Source organism: Schistocerca americana, chromosome 4 (assembly GCF_021461395.2).
Source record: "Schistocerca americana isolate TAMUIC-IGC-003095 chromosome 4, iqSchAmer2.1, whole genome shotgun sequence".
In the NCBI taxonomy this organism is placed as follows: Eukaryota; Metazoa; Arthropoda; class Insecta; order Orthoptera; family Acrididae; genus Schistocerca; species Schistocerca americana.
In genome coordinates, this window is record NC_060122.1 from 421,888,802 (window position 1) to 421,911,799 (window position 22,998).

Below are 22,998 nucleotides of genomic sequence, written 5' to 3' on the forward strand. Positions count from 1 at the left end.
ACACCATATCCATATAGGTAAGACAACAATCTCATGGTTCTGTCTCAGCTCTCGAATGGCTGCCCTCTCCCTGCTGGTAATATTTGACTCGACTGGTTTAGTTCTCATCAGAGCACAGCAGCTTTCCCATCAAACTACTTCAGCTGCTTCAGGCGGTAGTCCCACAGCAACCTGTTCAACTGCACCGACAATGTCCACTACTGGCGTGAACCTAGGTGTGGGAGAAAAATGAAGTGCCTTCTCCAGAACAGAAACTGCATCCCCAGTCAGCTCAATGTCCGTGAGATTGATGACTGTCTTGCGTGAAGCCTCCAGCGACGGTTTGTCAGACACACGAGAGAATTTAGATATCTGACATCCCGACGTCTTCTTACGTGCAGAATCAGCGATCACCCAGGTAAAACCATCAATCCAGTCCCAGGTCCCTGAATTAAAATGACTGGCTAGTTGTAGATGTAGTTTAATTAGTTCCTGGGTGTTATACTCAAGGCTGTGTCTGGTGAAGTGTACCCTCTCACGAACCAAGGCGAGGCTAGCACGCTTCATAATTCTCTTAGCTGCTGCAGAATCAATGTGATGTGTGATCTTAGCAAAGTTTGGCACAACCTGATCAGCATGACATCTCTTGAGAAAAGCTAGATAAGTCAGCAACTGGCTGCTTCGGTGGCGCAGCTTGTCGAATTTCTTCATCCTGTGATACGTCTCCTCCCCATAGAGGTATATGATGTGATTCTTCAGTTCCTCCTGGTGTATTTCTTGCTCTAACAGTCCACAGGTGTACTGTCAATCCACAGTGTCCAACAGGCACAATATTTCGGCGATCAGACATGTCGCCATCATCAGGTGCGCACCTGACGATGGCGAGATGTCTGATCGCCGAAATATTGTGCCCGTTGGACACTGTGGATCGGCAATACACCCGTGGATTGTTCGAGCATCATGAAATTGGATTGCATATTAATACTATGTGCCAGACAGAGCTGAACGTGGAACTTTCTAGAAACAAATGTCATCCTGAGAGATAAATTATATTCTTTCCTCAAATATCCTCACTTGCAAAGTAATATTTTCCTTGCAGGGCAGTTAATCTGCACAACAGTGATAACAATTATAGTTGACTGTGAGACAAGCTTCCAAACATGCTTCAGAAAAATGGAAAAATCCTACAGTTAAAAGTTAAGACCAACAGAATACCTTTTCTGAGATGCTCTGATGCTCCAAAAGTATAACAAACAAAATTAGCTCCGAAAGTATAACAAACAAGACTAAGCATCAAGTGAATCTAATGATACAGAGTTTTTTTTTGAGTAATGGAAGCCTGTAGGGCACAATGAGAAACCAACACTAACATAGCAGCATTCCAGATTTGTCAGAAGCCACTGATCAGTTTTAAATTTATTCACAACATGATATGCTAGATATGTATTGACACAAATTTTAAACAACAAGAAACCATTCTTCATGTTAGGATGGTTCAACGATAAATTTTCCATGAGAAAATATTGATATCCATTTACAGATATTGGATCTATGTCTGGCCATGCCACAGAATATACTGTCACATCGTAATTGCAATCAAGTCCAAAACATATAGTACTGAAAAAATGTTTATTACAAATGCCAGCATACAGAAGGGATAGAAATGAGCTCCTGGACAGAGTGTCCTGCTATTTATAGAAACATGCTATATTCCAGAACACACACACATTACTTACATGAGGAACTCCAAGAACATTCCAGAAAATACCAAACAACAAATAACTGCTGGTGGATGAGTTTGTACTGGCAACACACAGTACTCCAGCCAGCGAAACTAACCACTACACTACATTACAGCTTGCACTATTGCTCTCTCTTGGGGAGAAACAGTGACCTAACGTTTCAGAAGTTCTCACTGGAGCCAATTACAGCACCCTGGATCTAGATCTTGTCAATAGTCCTCTATGTGGCAGCACTGGCAGATCCTCATGTGCTGTTCCTGTTGTCACATCATTTTCCATAAGTATCAAATGTAGTTCCTATCATCAGAACTTAGCAGTCGTCAAGGTGGTCTTCAAGCAAACTTTATGAGAAAACTCATCTATCTGCACCTCAGGATTGTATTAGGGTTCATAAGGAGGACATGGATGACATTTCTGTACTATTGTCTTGTCCATGAGGTGTCTGAACCCTCCACTTCACATGTGATGTCTGAAAAGTGATGGATACGATATGGGCCACAGTAGTGCTTTAGCAATTTTTCTGATAGTCTCACTTTCTGCATCCCACTTTCTGCACAGGCAGAAAAATCCATATTAAGTCCCCTGAGCTGTATTTCACTGGTTAGTGTTTGGCATTCAAGCACTCTCAATCATTCACCCGAGTGTCCAGGGTGCATATGCGAGCCAGCTGTCTTCACAGTCCTGTTGACGAGGCTCCACAGTAATCCTGTTGCAGCGTGACAATATTATGAAAAGCAAAAGTTGCTACTCACCATATAGTAGAGATGCTGAGTCACAGATAGAGAGAGAGAGAGAGAGAGAGAGAGAGAGAGAGAGAGAGAGACTCTCAAGAACAGTGACCAGAAAGACTTCACCGGCACAGAGTTCTGTACTTCTGTCCTGGATGTAAAATTCTGAACTGTGAAGCACTCACATAAAGTGTTATTCTCATTACACAATTTACTGCTAGGTTTTCTTCTTGTGTACTTCCACCTAGTGCCTGTTCCTTGGGCTAATAAGCAGTAACATGTGCCAAATTATCTTCTAAGTTAGTATCATAGTTTTTAATGGACAGTATTCAAGAGAATCTTCTGCCAGTGTTCTTAATCTCATTTTTAGGGATGGTTCACATGTGGACTGGAATATAATTGCAGTAAGACTGAATTAAATGGAAGGTTAGGTTATTTCAATTTTGAGTAGAGATATTTGGGTGGACATACTGCCTAAACACACATCTCCCGATAGAGAGTGGAGGGTGTTAGTTAGGGTCCCATTAATGCATTGCGAGAACAAATTGTGACTTATGTTATGAATCGGAATTAGAGGAATGATTATGAGCAAGACAGGAGTTGCCATCTCTTTACAAAGATAACTTAAGCGCTTCAGGTGAGGCTACTATTCACATGCATGTAATACCCTGAATACATGCTGAAGCCAAATGTGGCTAAAAACATGGAGGAGATACTGTCATGAGGTGTTGAAGCAATTGGTTATGAATGGACTTGGAGCCAGGGGCAAATCATGGGAAGAGAAGGGGGCCATGCTAAGTTCCCTTTCAATGATAAGTTCACTGTAGGATTCTGCCTGACAATGGGTGAAACACGACAGGGAAGCTTCAGCCCACTGTTTTGAGATGAGAAAGACAGCCAAATAGGACGCTGATGCCGATCGATGTCATTGAAAAAAATGGGTTGCAAGGTGGTTGGTTAGTTGGTTGATTTAAAGGAGGGGGAGACTAAACTGCTAGCTCATTCTGATTAAAATAATTCCACAAGGGTGGGAGTAAACTAAGCAAGACATACAAAACACAGCTGGAAGAAAGGAGAAAACCACAAGAATGACAAAAGGGCAACAAACACTAAAGTGGACAAAATTGGACGAGAAAACCAGAGAGAGAGAGAGAGAGAGAGAGAGAGAGAGACAAAACACATAGATCAAAACAAGAGAGCAGATTACCATCGCTGGCTGGCCATGGGAATAAAAAGGAGAAGCCAGCCACTCTGCAACACATGAAAACCTCCATCCTAAAAGCACTAGGATGGATGACACAGAGGGACAAAGGACATGCGCTAAACTTAGATCAAATGATAAAACCCTCCCTCACAAATAAATAAAACTAAAGCTGCTGTTGAGGCATTGTCACCCAACAACAAAGGTAGTGTGCTGGGAAAATTGAAAGTCCACCGTAGAGAGGCTAAAATTGGGCACTCCAGCAAAAGGTTGATGACCGTCATTTGTGAGCCACAGCGACACCAAGGGGGGTCCTCGCGACAGTGGAGGTAACCACACGTTACCTACGTATGGCCAATGCGGAGCCAGCAGATGAGAACTGATTTCCTATGAGAGGCCCACATGGAAGACTTCCACACATTCGTAGTCTCCTTAATGACATTCAGCTTTTAGTGTGTACTGTTATGCCATTCCGTCTCCCAAAGCTGAAAAACCCTGCAGCGTAAGACAGAACGCAGGTCAGTTTCAGAGATGCCCATCTCCAGAAGCAGTTTCTGCATAGCCCGTTTGGCCAGCCTGTTGGCAAGTTCATTGCCTGGGATTCAAATGTGTCCTGGGGTCCACACAAACACCACTGGACAACGGGAGCATTTCAGCGCATAGATGGACTCCTGAATGGATGCTACCGAAGGATGGCAAGGGTAGCACTGTTCAACAGCATGTTGGCTGCTCAAGGAGTCACTACACAGGAGAAATGACTCGCCAGGGCATGAGCAGATGTGTTCAAGAGCACAAGATATGGCCGACAGCTCTGCAGTGAAAACACTGAAGCCATCCGGCAAGGGGTGCTCTTCAATACGTGCTCCATGAACATAAACACACTCTTCAAAGTAAACTAAAAATTAGATAAAAAAGAAGTAGTTAAATTGTGATTATTCTTGCAATGTACCCAAAGTTTTGCTGTAATATATTAAGTGGTAAACTAACATGGGACCTCTTAACAAATTAGAGAAATTTAATTATGTCGAAGTTCCCTCCTCAGAAACTACAGACAATTAATTTTAACATCTCTTTCCTATCTCCTAAGTCCTCAAATGTGTCAACTTCCCATGGCACTTTTGCCTCATGGTAAGGGGAAGAAGGGGAAGGACTGTACAGGGCATCTGACAGTCAGAGTATTTTAAGATTTTTATAGGAAATTTTATTGTAAATTTTTTGTATGCCTTTATCCTAGCTGCCAGCATGAATTCCAACAGTGTTTATGTGCCTAGTCAAACCATGATATCAGCATCACACCACAATTTCCAGTCCTTTGTTGACAAATCCAGCCACACATACCTAATAGGAGGCATAAGAAAGGAGTCACCCACTAGCCCTGGCATGTCTGGGAGTGCAGAGCATAGTCTAACCACTCTCTTGTGATCTAGCTTTGTGACAGAGCAGATGGCTTTTGCTGTTTGTCCCTGTCTCTGGTGCTCCAGCTACCAGGTCATTTCAGACGTCAATTGCCTTCTCTCCCTCTTCTTACTCCTATTCCCTTTCCTAACAACCACCTCGTGTATCATGAGTATTTAAAATACAGGGTGTACGTAAAATCCGCAAACACTTCCAATTATTTATTGCACAAGAACCAAACATTGTAAAGATATCATACATATTTCATTTTGAATAGAAACCCTGGAAGTTTGTTTTTTTTTCTCTCTCCATGTATACCACAACAGCGTGATTTCGTAATTTGCCGATAGTCAGCGCTAGTCACAAACATGGCAAGTTCAGGTGTGGAGCAAGTTTTCTGTGTGTTGTAGATCAACAAAAACAAGTGTGCTACAACTGTTCAATGGGTGTTTAGAATCAAGTACAGTAGGAAGCCACCAACAAGGAAGGCCATTTAGCACTGGTACAACAAATTCTTTAAGACAGGTTGCTTGTGCCCAGCAAAGAGAAGTGGATGTCCCAGTGTGAGTGAAGTGAATGTGGAGGGCGTACTAGAGACATTCATAAGGAGTCCAAGGAACTGGTGTCTCATGCATCCCGTGAACTCGAAATGGCTCCAATGACATTCATGAAGTGGCCTCCCCATCACCAGATATCACTCCATGTGACTTTTTTCTGTAGGGACACTTTAAAGATCTGGCGTAAGAACCACCTCTACCACATGATGTAGCAGAGCTCTGGGAGAGAATACAGCAAGTGACTGCCACAGTCAACGATACCATGCTGCGACAGGTATGGCAAGAATTCGATTACTGTACTGATGTCTGCCGGGTCACTCATGGTTCACCTATCGAAGGTTTGTAAAAAAACTTTCAGAGTTTCTTTTCAAAATGCAATATGTATGACATCTGTACAATGCTAAGTTCTTGTGCAATAAATAATTGAGAGTGTTCCCAGACTTTACACACATACTGTGTATCCAAAGTTCAGATCATTCAAGTCTTACTTCAAAACACTCTTCTGACATCAACTGTGAACCATTCCGACCACACTTCCACTTCTGCAACTGTACAGTTCAATAGTAGTTTCCTCAACCATGATGTCTGCAGTGGTAGTGGAGCCCGAGTCTTTGGAGATGGCACTGGGCTGCCCACCCTGGACTGATTCAACTGCTCCTCACATTACTTTTAGGAGCGAGTTGCAGTTGCTCGTGACCAACAGTGATCCAAAGTTCTCCTTGACCACTTGTAATTTTTATGATCATCACTGGAATGTAGATTTCTTTTGTAAACCTGAGTAGCTTTTTGAAATTGACAAGAGCTTCACAATTAAACTAAGCATCTTTACTGTTGATGAACTAGTCTTCTTCAGCTGGCACAAATAAGCATTTAACATTAGAGAAAATTAAGCTGCTGAGTCAACTATCACATGGACAGATTGGTCGTTGATGGTGACATGAATGTGATTTCCTGACATCTTGGTAATTGTTGCCCACGGAGTATTTTCATTCGTAGTGGCTCCATCTCCATACATGGTTAACTTGCTTAGTTTCCTGAATTTGGTGGCCAGACAAGTGGCTGGTACCTCTTTATGGCTATATCGAACAGTTACAATTGGATTTTTTCCAGGGTTAGAAATAGATTTTGTGTCACACATTGACTGTAATCATCTGCAGATGCCTAGAGTGAATAGGGCTGCTGTGATGGTTGACAATGTGCAGTGTAGTAGTCATCAAAAACTCATTATCTTTCTATGTAGTAGCATACAGTGAGTCCGGGATCCTCTTTGAAAAATACCAGCAAGTTGTCTGCTTTCCTCCATATCTCAGTAGTTCCCTGAGGCATTATACTTGGCAGATGGTTGACTGTACCTGTGTTGTTTGGGTGTTAGGTTGTTATTTGATGACTGTGACTTAAGTCCAAGTTGACGAAGTCCATTCTTCCTGGCACATTTGGCTGTTGGTGGTGATTGGTACTAAAGATCAATACGCTTCAACATTCTTCATATCTCCTGGCTGCCGTCTCCTGCTTACTTGGTCTAATAGTTGTAGCTGCCATAAATTGCTGCATTTCTTCTCTTACTACCAAGTGTACTGTGTCAAAATGGCACCAACAGTTAAGTGTAGTAACACTTTGGTCTCATCAAAAGGCAAAAAATAAAGACTTACTCATGTAGAGAATGTAAAAAGCGAGTGATAAAGGAATTTTGCGTGCCATGTGCCATGTGCAACTAATGGTAATGTGAAAAGTGCTTTAAAGTAAACCCAAAATTCCTCAGTGACTATATTCCACGAACATGCCATGTATGAGTCAATCTGACTGATCTTGTAAATGCACTGGATTCTAAAACAAATCATAAAATTACTAAAAAATGGCAGTGAGGGATTAAAAACCGAAATATGGACTATAAAGAAAGGAAATGATAGATTAATATGAGAAGCAAACATGTTAATGTAAGGGAAATACAATGACATTCAAGAAACGAAATTATAAATTTGCTACAAGAGGACTTTGAGCAATTAGAAACTGAATTATTGATTACAGGAAAGAAAATTATAGGTTAATAATAAAAGAAAAAAAAAGAAGAAGAAGAAGAAGAAGAAGAGTCTTGAGTGTGTGAAATCCATCAAACCGAAATAAGTGTGTGTGTGTGAGAGAGAGAGAGAGGGAGAGAGAGAGAGAGAGAGAGGGAGAGGGAGAGGGAGAGGGAGAGGGAGAGAGAGAGAGAGAGAGAGATATCAGCAGACATTTTCAAATTATCCTGAATTCGAAACCAAGTGTACCTGAAGGTGGAAATGAAAAAAAAAAAAAAAAAAAAAAAAGGACAAATAACAGATGTGTTTTAATTCATGGCAAGATAAATTCTATCCAGAACTGCAGTGAGGAACAAATAATCAATGAAACCATACACATTATTCACTCAGCTGAAACAATTTCTACAAATTCAAAAACTGTTATTAGTGAAAACTCGCACAGGAGATTGGTAAGTCATATACAAATGTAAGTAAAATTAAAAGTTGATTGAGAGAACAATGTGACAAGCTGGGTGCAATTTTCATTGACTCAAATTTTTAAGTTTTAAGTGTCTGGCTAAGGATGGGCTACACTTTAATAGATTATGTTCAATGACTTTCAAAAAAATGCTTGTAGACATCTGCACAGCCATGAAAAGCGAGAGAAACTGATAATTTCTGAAGCAGGTGATAAACCAAAAGGACAAGTCGAAAATAAAAACTGTAAATATAATGAAACAGCAATGCTCTTCAAATCACAAACAAATGCAAAAACTCTGTCCTGATGCATCTGAATATACGTGGTCCGAGAGCAGAATACCCAAATCTTAGTTACTCTAAAATTGATTAACTCACAGTTATATTTTCATAATCTGTAAAAATAAAGGTATTCTGCATAAATGAACACTGGCTCACAAAAGAATGAAAAAAAAAAAAATGCACAGAGGTTTTAAATAAAAGTTAAAATTTTAAACTTGCCAGCAATTTTTGTAGAACAAACAAATCTCATCACCGCTCCTGTATCCTACTTGATACCTCAATGATCTACGAAGTGAAAGGAAATTTCATTTGTCTGAATGAAGGATGTATTTTTTAAAGTAGTTGTGTAGAGCTACGTGATTTAAATATTGTGCTCAAATCAATTTACAGAATTCCTGGAAGTTCTGTCACTAAATTTTTCTTGGATAAATTTTGCTCTATTTTAGAAAAACTTAAGAAAGGATGCAGGGAAAAAAGTGTGAGCACAGCAAACTTCAACTTAAATACTTTATCTGGAAACACTGTTAAATATTGTGATTTAATCCAGAGATTTGAATTTAAGTTAAAATTTACTGTGTGCAGTAGAGAAACTTCCACTCAGCAACCTGCATGGATAATATTCTAAGTAATTATCACTTTGATGATAGAAGGAATTCTCACTAGCCCTAGGGATATCTGATCACTCATCTTCGTTTATAAAGCTCAAAAGAAAAAAAGAAAAAGTTAAGTGTTATAAACTAGCCATTGGAACACTGTGCTTGAAGCTACAGAAACTTTCACAAATTTTTAGATTGTTTTCAGGTGTGTTCAATGAAGCACTTCCCCTAAAATATAACCAAAAGAGAATAAAGAGTAAATGGAATTGGATTACACCAGGAATAAGAATTTCTAGTGCCAGAAAAAGACAGCTGTATAATGAGCATAAAGTAAATAGAAACCTCAATTTTCTAATTTATGTTAGCATTATATGACTATATACAAGAAAGCTGCATTGGCAGCAAAGACACTGGCAAACAATACCTTCACACACACACACACACACACACACACACACACACACACACACACACACAACTACATAACAAAAGAAGTCTAGTCTGTTGTAAAATTAGAGTTGGCAGCAAATGTTAAACAGTACAGAACTTTCACAAATCTAGATTAAGAAAAAAGTTGTAAACCCTGTTCAAATGTCAAATCGCTTCAATGAGTTCTTTGTAAAGGTGACAAAATCTGATGCAGATATGACAGCCTACCAGAAAAAGATGAATATTACACACAAAGATAACAAACAAAATATTTAGTTTAAAAAATTCAATAGAATCACTCAAAGATGTGGAAGACATTATACAAGGTGTTGAATTTTTTTTTATCTTGTGTTCAACATGCCTCCCCTTCAGGTGCGTGGCATATGTCTATGCAGTATTCAAATTGTTCCCACACTACAGTGTGCATCTCTTGAGTTACAACTCCCACAACTGCCATTATGCAATGTCTCAGTTCATTCATTGTTGTTGTTGGTAACGGAGGCACATAAACAGAATCTCATGTAAAATCCCACAAGAAATAATCATATACAGTCAGGTCTGGTGACCTTTGAGCCCAGTAATGTAAGGCTGAATCATTTGGTCCAATGCAACTGATCCATCATTCAGTAACCCTTTGATTTTGATTCAAAAATTCCTGCACTTCCATATGTCAGTGTGGCGGTGCCACATCCTGTTGGTAGATAAAGTCATACTAATCAGTCTCCAACTGTGGGAAAAGAAAGTTCTCAAGCATATCGAAATATGTGCTTCATGCAACATTGTTCTCAGCAAAGAAAAATGGGCTATCCACCTTTTCCCATGAAACTGCACAAAACACATTAAATTTTGGAGAGTCCCTCTCATATTTTACAACTTTGTGTGGTTGTTCCGTACCCCATGTTCTCACATTAGAACTGTTAACCTTTCCATTTAAATGGAATGTTGCCTTGGCACTACACACTAAGTGTTGAAGAAAACTGTCATCCTCCATCTTGCCAAGAATGAAATTACAGAACTCCGCATGTTGTTGTTAGTCACCTTCACAAAGAGCTTGCAATAGCTGAATTTTGTATAGCTTCATGTGTAAACAACAACGCAACACACATCACATGGACATGTGGACCATGGCGAGCTGTCGAGCTGCAAGGTGAACAGATTTCTGCGGACTCCTTGTGAAACTATGGCAGATGCATTCGACGTCTGTGTCAGACACTTGAGGACAGCCCCGTGATTTGTCTTTACACAAACAACCTGCTTCTCAGAATTGTTCATGCCATCATCTAAAGCTCTGTGCTGTAGAATGATCCACACCATACCAACCACGAATGTCACGCTGAACAGTTATTACTGATCTGCACTGTGCAAAACTTAGAACACAAAATGCTTTCTGTTGTCTTGACACCATTTTTACTAGAACTGAAGTGGGTGCACACTGCTGCTACCTAGAGAAAACAATGTAAAACTTGCGAGTCTGCTGTTTCCAACAATGTTTTGTTTACGCACATCTCAAATAACATAATAGTAATTTTTTTTTTTTATTTTATTTATTTATTTTTTTTTATTTTTAAAATTGGGTGATTCTTTTTCATACACCCTGTGCTATGAATAAAAAAATTCACCTGGAGGAGTGGAATGCCTTACAATCAAAGCTGTATGCTGTGTTATTTCACACCCATTGGCTAGTATTATAAACCAGTCCTTTGAACAAGGGTGTTTTTCAAATTCCTAAACTACACTGAGAAAGTTGCTATTCAAGCAGGACTCACAAGAAGGTATAGGAAATTATTGTCCTACATCTCTCCTCCTCCTCTTTTCTAAAACAATTGAAAAACTTGTGGCGAAACAGTTTGTAAATTTTCTTAGAGGAAATGACAGTATTTCTAAAAATCAGTTTACTTTTATAAATAAACTGAAAGCAGTCTTGATAGCATAAATTTTTAATGTGATGATCGGTTTCGATCTTATTATAAGATCGTCTTCAGACCATAATTGTCTGCTGGAGGCGTTGGTGCATGGCAATCCTCTTACTGCAGTACACCATCAGCCACAAGCAAGATGGTTGCCATGCGCCACCGCCTCCGGTAGACAACTGTGGTCTGAAGACGATCTCATAATAAGATCGAAACCGGTCATCACATTAAAAATTTATGCGATCAAGACTGCTTCCAGTTTATTTATAATAATTATAGATCGCTGTTTCCTATCATAAGAACTATGTTCTTTAAAATGTTAAATCAGTTTGCTTTTCATTGAAGAGAGAGCATAATAAGTGCCACCAGAGAATTTACAAAAAACATAAGCATCTCAATGGACCAGGTTTCAGACATTTCTGTGATCTAACAAAGGCCGTTGATTTAGTGAACCCCTCATCACTACTTTCCAAACTTAAGAGCTATCAGAGCAAGGATACTCCATTACAGTGTTTCAATTCTTATCTGACAGAAAGGAAACTGACAAACAATGGAACATCCAGGATGGAATGTAATACTGTTATGGAAAGAATGGTTGCTACTCACAGAGTTGCAGATAGGCATAACAAAAAGACTTCACAATTTGACAAAGGTCTTGTTGGCCTGTAACTGTCTGATTGTTCTTTTTGTTGTGTGTATCTGCGACTCAGCATCTCCACTATTGGTGAGTAGCAACTGTCCTTTTTATAATATTGTTAGAAAGGAAACAAACAGCTATTTTAACATCAAATTCAGTTAACTACTGCTCTGAATGGAAAACAATTTCTGAAGAGGTCCCACAAGGTTCAATAATGGGTCCATACATGTCCTTGCCATTTGTCAGTGTTTACCATTCAATATTTATGCTCCTTCAGTCTTTTTCACAGGTGACACCTCAGTCATAATGGAAAATGACACTATTGAAAAAATTCCAGATAATGTACTAAATGTTCTAGGAAAACTTGAATCCTGGTTCCATAAAAATGGACTAAAACTGAACGCCACAAAGACCCAGATAATACAGTTTGTCTCTACATCATTGTCAATGTTCCATATAAAAATACCTCATAATAATCAATTGGTGACAGAAGTCAGCCATGTGAAATTCTTGAGCATAAACCTTGACGAAAGTCTAAACTGGGTGACACAATACACTTTTTGACAAAGTAACTACCCTTGCTTTTGTTATGTTTATTTTATCTGTTGCCACTCATGTGGACACTAGAAAGACCATCTATGATGGTTATTTTGAATCGGTTATTTGATATGAGATAATTTTCTTGAGAAATTCTACAAACAGCACAAGGCTGTTAATTCTTCAGAAGGAAATCTTTAGAAACCCATGCCATGTGCTGACCATAAAAATGAATTATGCTGCCCATCATTTAAGCAATTGAAGATACTAACCAATCCTTCATGGCACATTTCTTAAATTTTTATTTTTGCATACAAGTAACAATTTAAACTTGGGAAGTACTGTTTTAGCCGCAGCCATGGGCACAAGAAGAACTTCAAACTTCTTTCACATTGCTTAAAACTTTATGCTCTGACACCACTGTACATGGGGCTAAAAATATGTAACAAACTAAAAGGTAAGAACGTATTAAACATGACCCTGGCTCTTTGGAAAGTTAAGCCCATAAAGTTTTAGTAGGAAAATGTTACTATACCATTGAAGAATTCATGGAAGACAGTTTGACAACTTGAGCAATATAAATATTTAACTATTAATTCATTAACTGTTAATATAATACAAATGTTGTATTTTATGTGGTTTTATTAGAAGCATTTCCGTAACTGTTAATCTACAATGCATAACTTTCTAAAAACATTGTAAAGATATCATTTGTGATGCATTATATTCTTTTGAAACTTGACATGTCTCCTGTACTAATTACCTTAACACTGTTATGTAATTAGACTAATAAATCACATTTCACACACGAGAGAGGTGGTGTCATGCATGGTCTTCCGCAACTCCCATAGGGACCACATTCAGGAGATAGTCATACTTCTTTTGTCCAGCTCTTTTCTGTTGCATTTCCTCAATATGCTGGCACTATCTGATGAACTACTCATGTTGTGATGTCCTTCAAGAGGTGCTTGATACATGTCTTCTCTACTCCTTTCACTTCGTTAGCTTCTGTCATATTCAGAATCACAATGTGGCATAGACCCAAAACATTTTGTATTTAAGAATGTGTCATTTCCATATGACATGGGCCATGTTTTTCAATAGTTGTTCTGTTAAGCAGATATTCTGCTGATAGTCACCAATTATTTTCTTCAGTATGACCTCAAATTTGTCCCATATAACAAGTTTCTTTTCACTCTTCTTGAACCACTGCTGAGTTATACCATCCAAGTAAAAGTACACATCTACTAAACATGTCACTTCATCGCCTGTTTTATTCGACAAATTGGTCAAATCCTTTGAACCATTTCACTGGGTCCTGACCAGCATCTCCAGAAAACAATGATGGATGCCTGATGTCCATCTGACTTATTGCTGTTTTGGAATCCAATAGTCTCCTGCATATACGGACATAGGGAACACTCTGCACTGCTTGTATTCTGATTCCTGTTCATGTAGGCAACAGTTTTTATGTTGTGCAATTGGAGCTGTGGAGATGATGATGTTTTGAAGTACCTGGCATCACCACCAAACAATGTCCGATCCAAAAGCAGCATCGTGAGTACAATACAGCACTTAGCACTGAAAGCACATTTATTACCTACACCAGAGTACAGACAGAACAGAACTGAACTCCTGGGTGGAGTATGCTGTTATTTATACAAACATCAAATATTCCAGAATATACAAATACTATGAAATTTTGAAAATCTTCCAGAAATTAAAAATACTAAACAACAAATAACTGTTGGTTGTTAGGTTTTAATTGGTGACACTCAGCATACCGGCCAGTTATGCTAATCCCTACTCCACGTATGCAGCAGACTTTATGGCAATATCAACCATGAGTTTTTTTATTGAAAACTTCAGTAGAATTTGTGGCTTCTGTGGGCCGCTTAGGGGAAGTAGTGACACTTTATGTGTATTACGTCAACTGCAAAGTGGAACTAATTTTGTTAGAAAACAACAGAGTCAATCAAAAACATGTTTTTTGCTGCCAAAGGTTTTTCTTAAAAATATTAATAAATACAATATGTGCATCCAAAAAGACATCTTCCATTGAATCTGGTCTGTTAATTTCTAGTTATTTTCTCACCAATTTTACTATTTAGAGACAAATTTACTATCATATTGCGAAGTGTAAAACCAATTGTTATTCGAATTAACCTGCTTCATATTTGAGTAAGTTAGTCTATCATTGCATCACGACTAGTTAGTTTTGGCACTGTGGCCATTCTCAAGTGAGACCTATGAAATGCACACCAAACTATCTCATACACATATGCAACGAACACTCAACTGGAACATACAAGTTCACTTCTATGAGATTGTCTGGTTTCCATAGTGGTGGGATTGAATCATAGCTCACATTTTAATACCTGAGGATGACTAATGTTGGCTGAAAGCAGTTATTTCATTCGAAATAAAGGTGACTGTCAGACAATTAAATTATTTCCATATAAAAGTCCACTATAAGTGTAAACAGAACCTCATTAAAAAACATGACAAGAATGTTGCATTGTATTCCCTTCGTCAATGTATCATTAAGACACACAGTATTGTGGATGGTGTTTTTTTTCCCCACTTGTTGCACGTCGTTGACATTAACAACCAATGGATTGTACAACCAGTCCTGCCTTGATCAAGATATTTGACATGCACAACAATTCTGAATGCTGTAGTGTACTCAAACCCATCAGGTACACTAGGAAATATGTATGCAAATGTATCAATCAAGCTGTGTTCAATTTCTTAGCGGAAGAAGGACTTGTGATTAGTAATGATTACGCAACTCACCACCAAATTGGGCATTATTTCAGAAGCAACAATGACTTCTCTGAATTTCCTGTTCATCACAGACAACACACAGTCTATCTCCAGGTTACTTACCCTGAGAGGTTAACGCGAGAACCTTAATGAATGCAAAATGCAAGAAAAATGCGAAAAATCTATGAAAAGCATGCTGTCCATGTGCAATTAAGATAATTTTGTAAAACCACTGCTACATCAAGAACTGCCTCATTATTAAGGCTGAGACACCAGAAATAAGGAGAACAAGGATCATATTTTGTGGTACCTCCTCACATTAAATAATCTGCATACAACATTCATATGGCCAACTTAGAATGCTACTGTGTCTGCCCGCTTCTCCACATGTAGTTCTAGATAACTTCAAAACTTTGACAAGTACACATATAAAAGTTATAGCAAGGAGAGTGAAGCTCAGGAGCCGTTCGAATATGGGATATACCAGGAAAAAATATACTAGTGGCTATGAGGACTAACTCAGCTTCTTGCTTAGAGCATCCATTCACTGTTTCAATAATATTTGTTGACTGTTCAATATTTTAGTTTCTTGCAAGATCTTCAAAGTGACTTCATAACATTGGAAAGAGCTGAAGGTCTCATGTTGTTCTACATTTTGATATGAGACAAATTTACCACATCTCACTACATGCTTTCTTTAAGATACTAGTAACAGACATTATGGGAAATTTATTCATTTTGTTAGCTGGTGATTCCTGTTAATCATTTCAACTTATTCAACATGGTACACAATCAGATCAAATCACTGCCTGTTTAAAGAAGTTGATTTTGTGAAATTTCTTGAGAATTCATATCTGATGCAATATATGTGACATGACCTCCAGAATGATTGCAGTGCTGACAAGTTATCAGCAAATTCACTGGATACTGGTATGGAATTATCACTCCAGGGGAAATGCAAGTTCTTTCTATTTGATGTAGCAAATATGGCTGTGTATTTGGATGATCTGATCGGATGTTCTCAAATATGGCAGAGAATCACCTCTCTGCAAATTGGCTGTGGAAGTGAACGATACTTTTCCACAAGAGACAACTACTTCCCTTAACAGTGAAGTTATTGTGCTCCAAACCTACAACATCCTAATAGGCCAATGTTAATGTTCTGCACGAAAAGCATGCACTGTATTATCAGGTTGGGTGTCCTAAAACCTCAGCATATATGAAATCAACCTCCCAACTACGTGTGAAATAGAAAGTTCCAGTAATACTTCTGCAGAACTTTGTTTAATGGAACAAGGCTTTCCATAAAAACTAAACATAAGGCAACTGTAGCTGAAGCCATCACTTTAACTTATTGTGCTTAAAAAATAAATAAAAAATGGGGTGTGGAGGGGGGGAGAGGGGGGGGGGGGGGGGGGAAAGGGGTGCTTGCTTATCAATTTCTTACCTTGCCAATATACAGGAGAAGCTTCTTTCAAAAGTAACCAAGTCTCAGAGAGTGACACTCCTCACGTGGTTGGCCACCAATACAAAGAAAGGTCTCTCACATAAGAAAATGTACCTGGCTTGCTTTTTAATATCAAATAGAATGAACATTGAGTACATTGTCTACAAAAGATGGCTCTAAATACTGTGTATAGCACAATTTTGTAAACAGTTTTTAATTACATTAGTAACTTACAGACACCTAAAAAAACATGAGCATGACGTATGATTACCTCCTTGTTGTATTTCTTGGTTAAGTGCCATGCAAATTATTTTTCAAATTATCTAAATAATAGGTTACCATCTGGTTATTCTTATAAAGACATACTAAGCAAATCCAAGTTATGTTTATTCCTCACAGCTGCCTCCACTATAGAATGAGGAATTACTTTGACTTCTTGCTTTATTTGTATTCCACCCAGGGGTTTTACTGTTGAGTAAAGTTTGATGAAAATGATTCTTTTAACAGAATGTTAGAGGATTTAAGCTGACCTGGTAACTGCCACTATGCTTGCTTCACTTCCTGTATTATTTTGCTTCCCTTGCTTGGAAAAAGCTTTCTAAATTGTTAAGCCAATATTTCCTGAAGTTCTCCTTAGCAAAGGACACATCTGTCTTATCCATTTCATTGTCAGAAGGTACTCTAGTTTACTTAAACTGGCACAAGCTATAGTTTCATGCTGCTTTTATAATACTTAATAAATATCTTGGATGTCCAGCCTTGTCAGAGTGTTTGAACTTTAGAGACATAATGCAGATGGAAATCTGAGAAGATTTTATTCAGTCACACTGCCAATAAAATGTGCATTCTATTTTTATAATTTTTGAGAGAGCTTTCCTTGGGTTCCTTATCAATCACAAATCAGCTTTGTTACTCATGTAAGAAGAACTCTAGTACCTTGTTTTCATGAACACATTTCTAATGGGACTGGGGTCTATCAAAATGACGCCTTTGTATAAAATCAGAAATTTGAGAAGGCTACCTTTTCCAACTCTGTAAATTTTCTCAAGAATGAAGTTATATAAAATAATGAATCAAGATTTAATTTTTCATGCTTCTCAGTTTTTTCTGCATATGTTTTGATTTTACTGAATTTTTCTTTCATGTCTATCCATTTGAAAAATTACTGTTGAGGAGATTTTACAGACTCTGATAACATTTACTAGTGTTGGTTACTTATGATAATGTACACCTTTTTAGACCATAAAGGCAGAAGTGCATGAAATTAAATTCCTGGGTTTTCTTTGATATCCATATCCATCTAAGTATAAATTAATGGTGTGTCATAGATAACTATTTCTTCACTCATTGGTATTAGTTTGTACATGACAGTCTCTAACGCAGTTCCTCTTAGATTGGGCAGTGGGAACATATCTCTAAGAAAGTACTCTTAGTCAGTAGGTATATTCTCCTTTTCCTATGTCACACTGGTCTATAACTTTAGGTTCCTTTCTAATGATAAATATAGTTCTCCATTGTTTAATAATTCTTCCGTATTTGCTCCCCATGTGTGTCTGTTGTTCTTCAAATTCCTAATATTTTAATATTTTTTACAGTATATGGGCCTTTAATTGAGTATTAAATATGGTCATCCACACACATTTAAAGAGAATGGTGAATGCTAGTTGTTACACAACTCTCAAAATGAATTGTCCTGTATCTCATCAATGTTGTCCTTCCTTGTAGGCATATTAATTTTCCAGTCTTTCTCAAATTACTTTGCTACACTGAATTTCTTGATACGACACTAGTTCTTTGACTCAACAGCATCATTTTATGAAAGATAAAATTTTCTTCGAGCATTAAGTGTGTGTGTGTGTGTGTGTGTGTGTGTGTGTGCGCACACACACACTTTTAAGTGTCTTGTATTCAGACTTGTCTCAATTTTCTTCAATGAACACTTGTTTGCACTTTTTTCAATAAGTTACTCTGTGGCAGTTTCATCTTTTTGAAAAACACTTGAGAGTCGCAACATTCTGTTCCACCTTTCTTCATATTTTCTTTATTTCTTCCTGTTAATTATTATATGATATACATTTTATTAGTTTTTTTTCTGGTTCTAGTCAGACATTTTTTCTTACCACTGGTAAACTTCTTATCAAAAAATGTTGACATGGCAGCATATTTCTATTGTGATGGTCAAAAGAAAGCAGATTCACCATATGATACAGGGAAACAGACTATTTATACAACCAGACAATGAAATTTTTGCTTTGAGTCATGTGTTCCATAAAGAAAAACGTACCTTTTCTTGCCTCTTCTTCCCACTGTTTTGTTATGAGCAAATATCTAGGTGATTCTGGACAGACCGGTAGCAAAATTAACTGTAGGACAGCAGGGCAGACCGCAAGACCTGTAAAAAAAATTCACTGAGCGTTTAATTATTTGTCTGTTCATATAGAAAACACACACAAACAAACAAACACACAAACACACACACACACACACACACACACACACACACACACACACACACACACACAAAGAAAGAAAGAAAGAAAGAAAAAAAAAAGCACATACATGCAAATGTGAGATGGGGGTGGGGGAGTGGGGGAAGAGAGCAGAACCAAGAGCAGGTAGATGAGGTAGGTGTTAATTAGAATGGCAAGCAGAGAGGAGATCAGGTGATGAAGAATCTCACAGTAAATAATGATAAAGTATTTGTTCTGCCAAATATAGCCTAACAAGGATACTTAGTCTAAGAACCTACATAGCTCATTTGCCAGAATTTCATTTTTTCCTTCTCTATACGGTTAATTGTTGTTAATTGCACTATTAATCTTTGCAAAAAAAAAAAAAAAAAAAAAAAAAAAAAAAAAAAAAAAAAAAAAAAAAAAAAAAAAAAAAAGGAAAGCTACTTGTGACTTACACTCCCTTGTCCAAATATTCACTGCAGAGTATGTTCTTTCAGTCACAAACCTTAAGACTGTTTTGATGCACTTAACTGTTTTGGTTGTCTGCTAGCTGTCTTCATTTCAGCGTAACTATTGCATCTCACATTATCAACTATCTATATAATGTCAAGCCTGCCCCTGCAACCTTTTCCTTTCTCCATCCATAGTTTTCAGCAATGACACATCGTAAAATGAAATCATACTTACTATATTTCCTTTCCACTGTTTTCTTAATCATTGACTCACTGCAGGACATTGATCAATATACGGTATTGCAGTACATGTGTTGTTCTGATTATGATTAAAGCTCCTTTGGCACAGCCATTACGAAACATATCAAATGAATTTGCAATTGTGAATAAGGACTACCCTCAGCTGTACAATGGAATGAAGATTTGTGCCAGACCAGGACTCGAACCCGGATTTCCTGCTTATCACGAGCAATCCCATCATCATTCGGCTATCCGTGCATGACTAACAGTGAGACCCAAACTTCCATACCCATGAATGTCCAAAGGAACTTCACATCATAATCAGAACAACACAGGCACTGCAAAATCAAATTTATTTGCCGATCCCGTGTAAGCGACTTTCAAGTACAACGTCTGACCTGTATGGGAATATACATAATTGATGTACGAGTTCAGGTTGTAGATGCATGGCTGATGACATACGGAAGTTTGCGTCTGGCCATGAGTCATGCACGGATAGCAAAATGGTAAGGCAAATGCTCGCAATAAGTGGGAAACCCAGGTTCGAGTCCCAATCTGCCCCAAATTTTCACTGTCATCATTCCATTCTACAACTAATAGTAGTCCTTATTTGCAACTGCGAATTAAATTAATCAGTATGTCTGCCAATCTTCAATAGTCCCCCGTAATACCACATTTTCATGGCTTATGATCATTTCAGCTGCACCTTACTCCATTATTCATACTTCTCACCTACACAAAGCTGTGAACAAACATTACAAATCATTAACTTTTTCTATTTGAATGTTAGTGTTTGTTTCTTCTTATAGAAGATTCTTTTGTCTTTTGTAAGCCTTACCACAAAGTGTTTCTTGTATCTTTAACTTTATTCTCTAGTTTTTAGATATCAAAATTTATCCACTTCTTCAAGCATCTTGTGCCCAAGTTCTACATCTATCATCCTGAATTTCCACACCATTACCTCAGTTTTCTTTTTCTTTATCACATATTACAACTGTCAGCTAGAGACATTTCCATGTCATTCAGCAAATGACTCAATTCTAATTCACTTTCAGCAAGCACTAATATGTCATGAAGGAACCATATGCTGTTTGTTTTCTGTCCTTGACAAATTACTGCATGTTGAGATAGTCTGTTACTCCATTCATTGGGGAATATACAAATTAAACATCATTGATGACAATGTAACAACGAATACAATCAATTTTTGATAAAATAATTTAACTGGATAGATAAAAAATCTACTCACCAAGTGGCGGCAGAACACATACATAAAAGAGGGTTGTAATTAGGCAAGCTTTTGGAGCCAGTGGCTCCTTCTCCAGGCAGAAGGGTTGAAGGGGAAGAAAGAGGGGTAAAGGAAAAGGACTGGAGACATTTAGGGAAAGAGGTAGATTTCGGGAAAGTCACCCAGAACCGCAGGTCAGGGGAGATTTACCGGATGGGATGAGAAGGAAAGTGATTGCTGAGGACTGCATCAGATGAGATTTGAAAACCTGAGAGCGTAAAGGTGGAAGACAGGATACTATGCAACAGAGACTACTGCTTAAACATAACACATGAGTTAATAAGAGTGAAAAGCTAACTGCATTGTATGTAACACAATGAAACATTCAGAAAACTAAAACAGAGTGAAGAAAAGAGTAGTTACTGTGAAGAAATGCTGAGACAGAAGAAATCAATTTATATTGAGGCCAGATGGATGGCAGAAACCAAGCACATGTTGTAGTGCTAGTTCCCACCTGTAGAGTTCTGAGAAACTGATGTCTGTGGGAAGAATCCAGATGGTGCATGTGGTGAAATAGGCATCTGTCTGCAACAGGAGATTGCATGTTGCTAGTATACACCCTCTGCCTACACCCATTCATCCTAATTGACAATTTGGTGGTAGTCATGCTGACATGAAGGACCGTACAGTGTTTATGTAACAGCTAGTATAGGGTGTGTTGTTTCACAAGTGGCTCTCTCTAATAGTATGTATTTCACCAGTTACAGAGCTGCTATAGGCAGTTGTAGGAAGGCACATAGGGCAAGTCTTGCAGAAGGGACGGTCACAGGGATCAGTATGAATCCTGGTACTGCTGATCCCTCAAAAAAAAAAAAACAAACTTCTGAGCACATCACAGGAAAATCAGTATTCTCATGGTCTGGAATGTATTAATTAGCTACTTCAACAGAGCCATGACTTCCTAAAATCATGCCCTGAAACGAGATCCATTCTGTCTAAAATCTTGTCCACCACGCCTAAAAAGCTTTTCGTCTCCCTCCCAATCTCTGCAATATTCTTGTCAGACCTTATGCTCCTCCTGCACCCATCTCCCTATCCTATGGGTCCTACCCCTGTGACCATCCCCACTGCAGTACTTGTCCTATGCACCCTCCTACCTCCATCTACAGCAGCTCCGTAACTGGCAGAACATATACCATCAAAGAGACAGCCATCTGTGAGAAGACACGTCATATACCAGCTGTTATGTAAACACTGTTTGGCCTTTTACATCAGCATGACTACCACTAAATTATCAATTAGGATGAATGGGCATACACAGAGGGTGTATAGTGGCATCACACAATACCCTGTTGCAGAGTGTGCTCTACAATGTGACAATTGTGACTTCAGTGCCTGTTTCTTCACACCCACCACCTGGATCCTTCCCCCAGACACCAGTTTCTCAAAACTCCGCAGGTGGGAACTAGAACCACAACATGTCCTTGGTTCTCACCATCCACCTGGCCTTAATTTATGTTAATTTCTTCCATCTCAGCATTTCTTCACAGTAACTACTCTTTTCCTCACTTCATTTTAGTTTTCTAGATCTTTCATTGTGTTACCCGTCTATTTTTGTGGCCCATCTCCCACCTCTGTTACGTACAATGCAGTTAGCTTTTCACTTTTATTGACTCATGTATGTTGTTTGATCAGTAATCTCTGTTTTGCATATTACCTGGTCTTCCACCTTTAAGCTCTCTGGTTTTCAAATCTTGTCCAATGCAGTTCCCAACAATGACTCTTCTTCTCATCCCATGTGGTAAGTCTCCCCTAAACCAACGTTCTGGGTGACTTTCCTGAAATCTACCCTTTTCTTAGACCTCTTCAGTCCTTTTCCTTCACCCCTCCTGCTTCCCCTTCAACCTTGCTGCCCAAATAAGGAGCCAATGGCTGCAAAAGCTTGCCT

The 22,998-nt window shown here is 38.3% G+C and overlaps 1 protein-coding gene across 4 annotated transcripts in view; it reads right to left on the reverse strand.

Annotated features, from left to right (window-relative positions):
- The window catches only part of LOC124614002 (glucose transporter type 1), a 499,751-nt gene that overhangs the window by 184,203 nt on the left and 292,550 nt on the right, over nucleotides 1-22,998 (reverse strand). For all 4 annotated transcript variants that reach the window (XM_047142810.1, XM_047142809.1, XM_047142808.1 and 1 more), the window contains one exon: nucleotides 18,962-19,069. In XM_047142810.1, coding sequence (XP_046998766.1) covers nucleotides 18,962-19,069 — 108 coding nt within the window. The remainder of the gene's footprint in view (nucleotides 1-18,961; nucleotides 19,070-22,998) is intronic.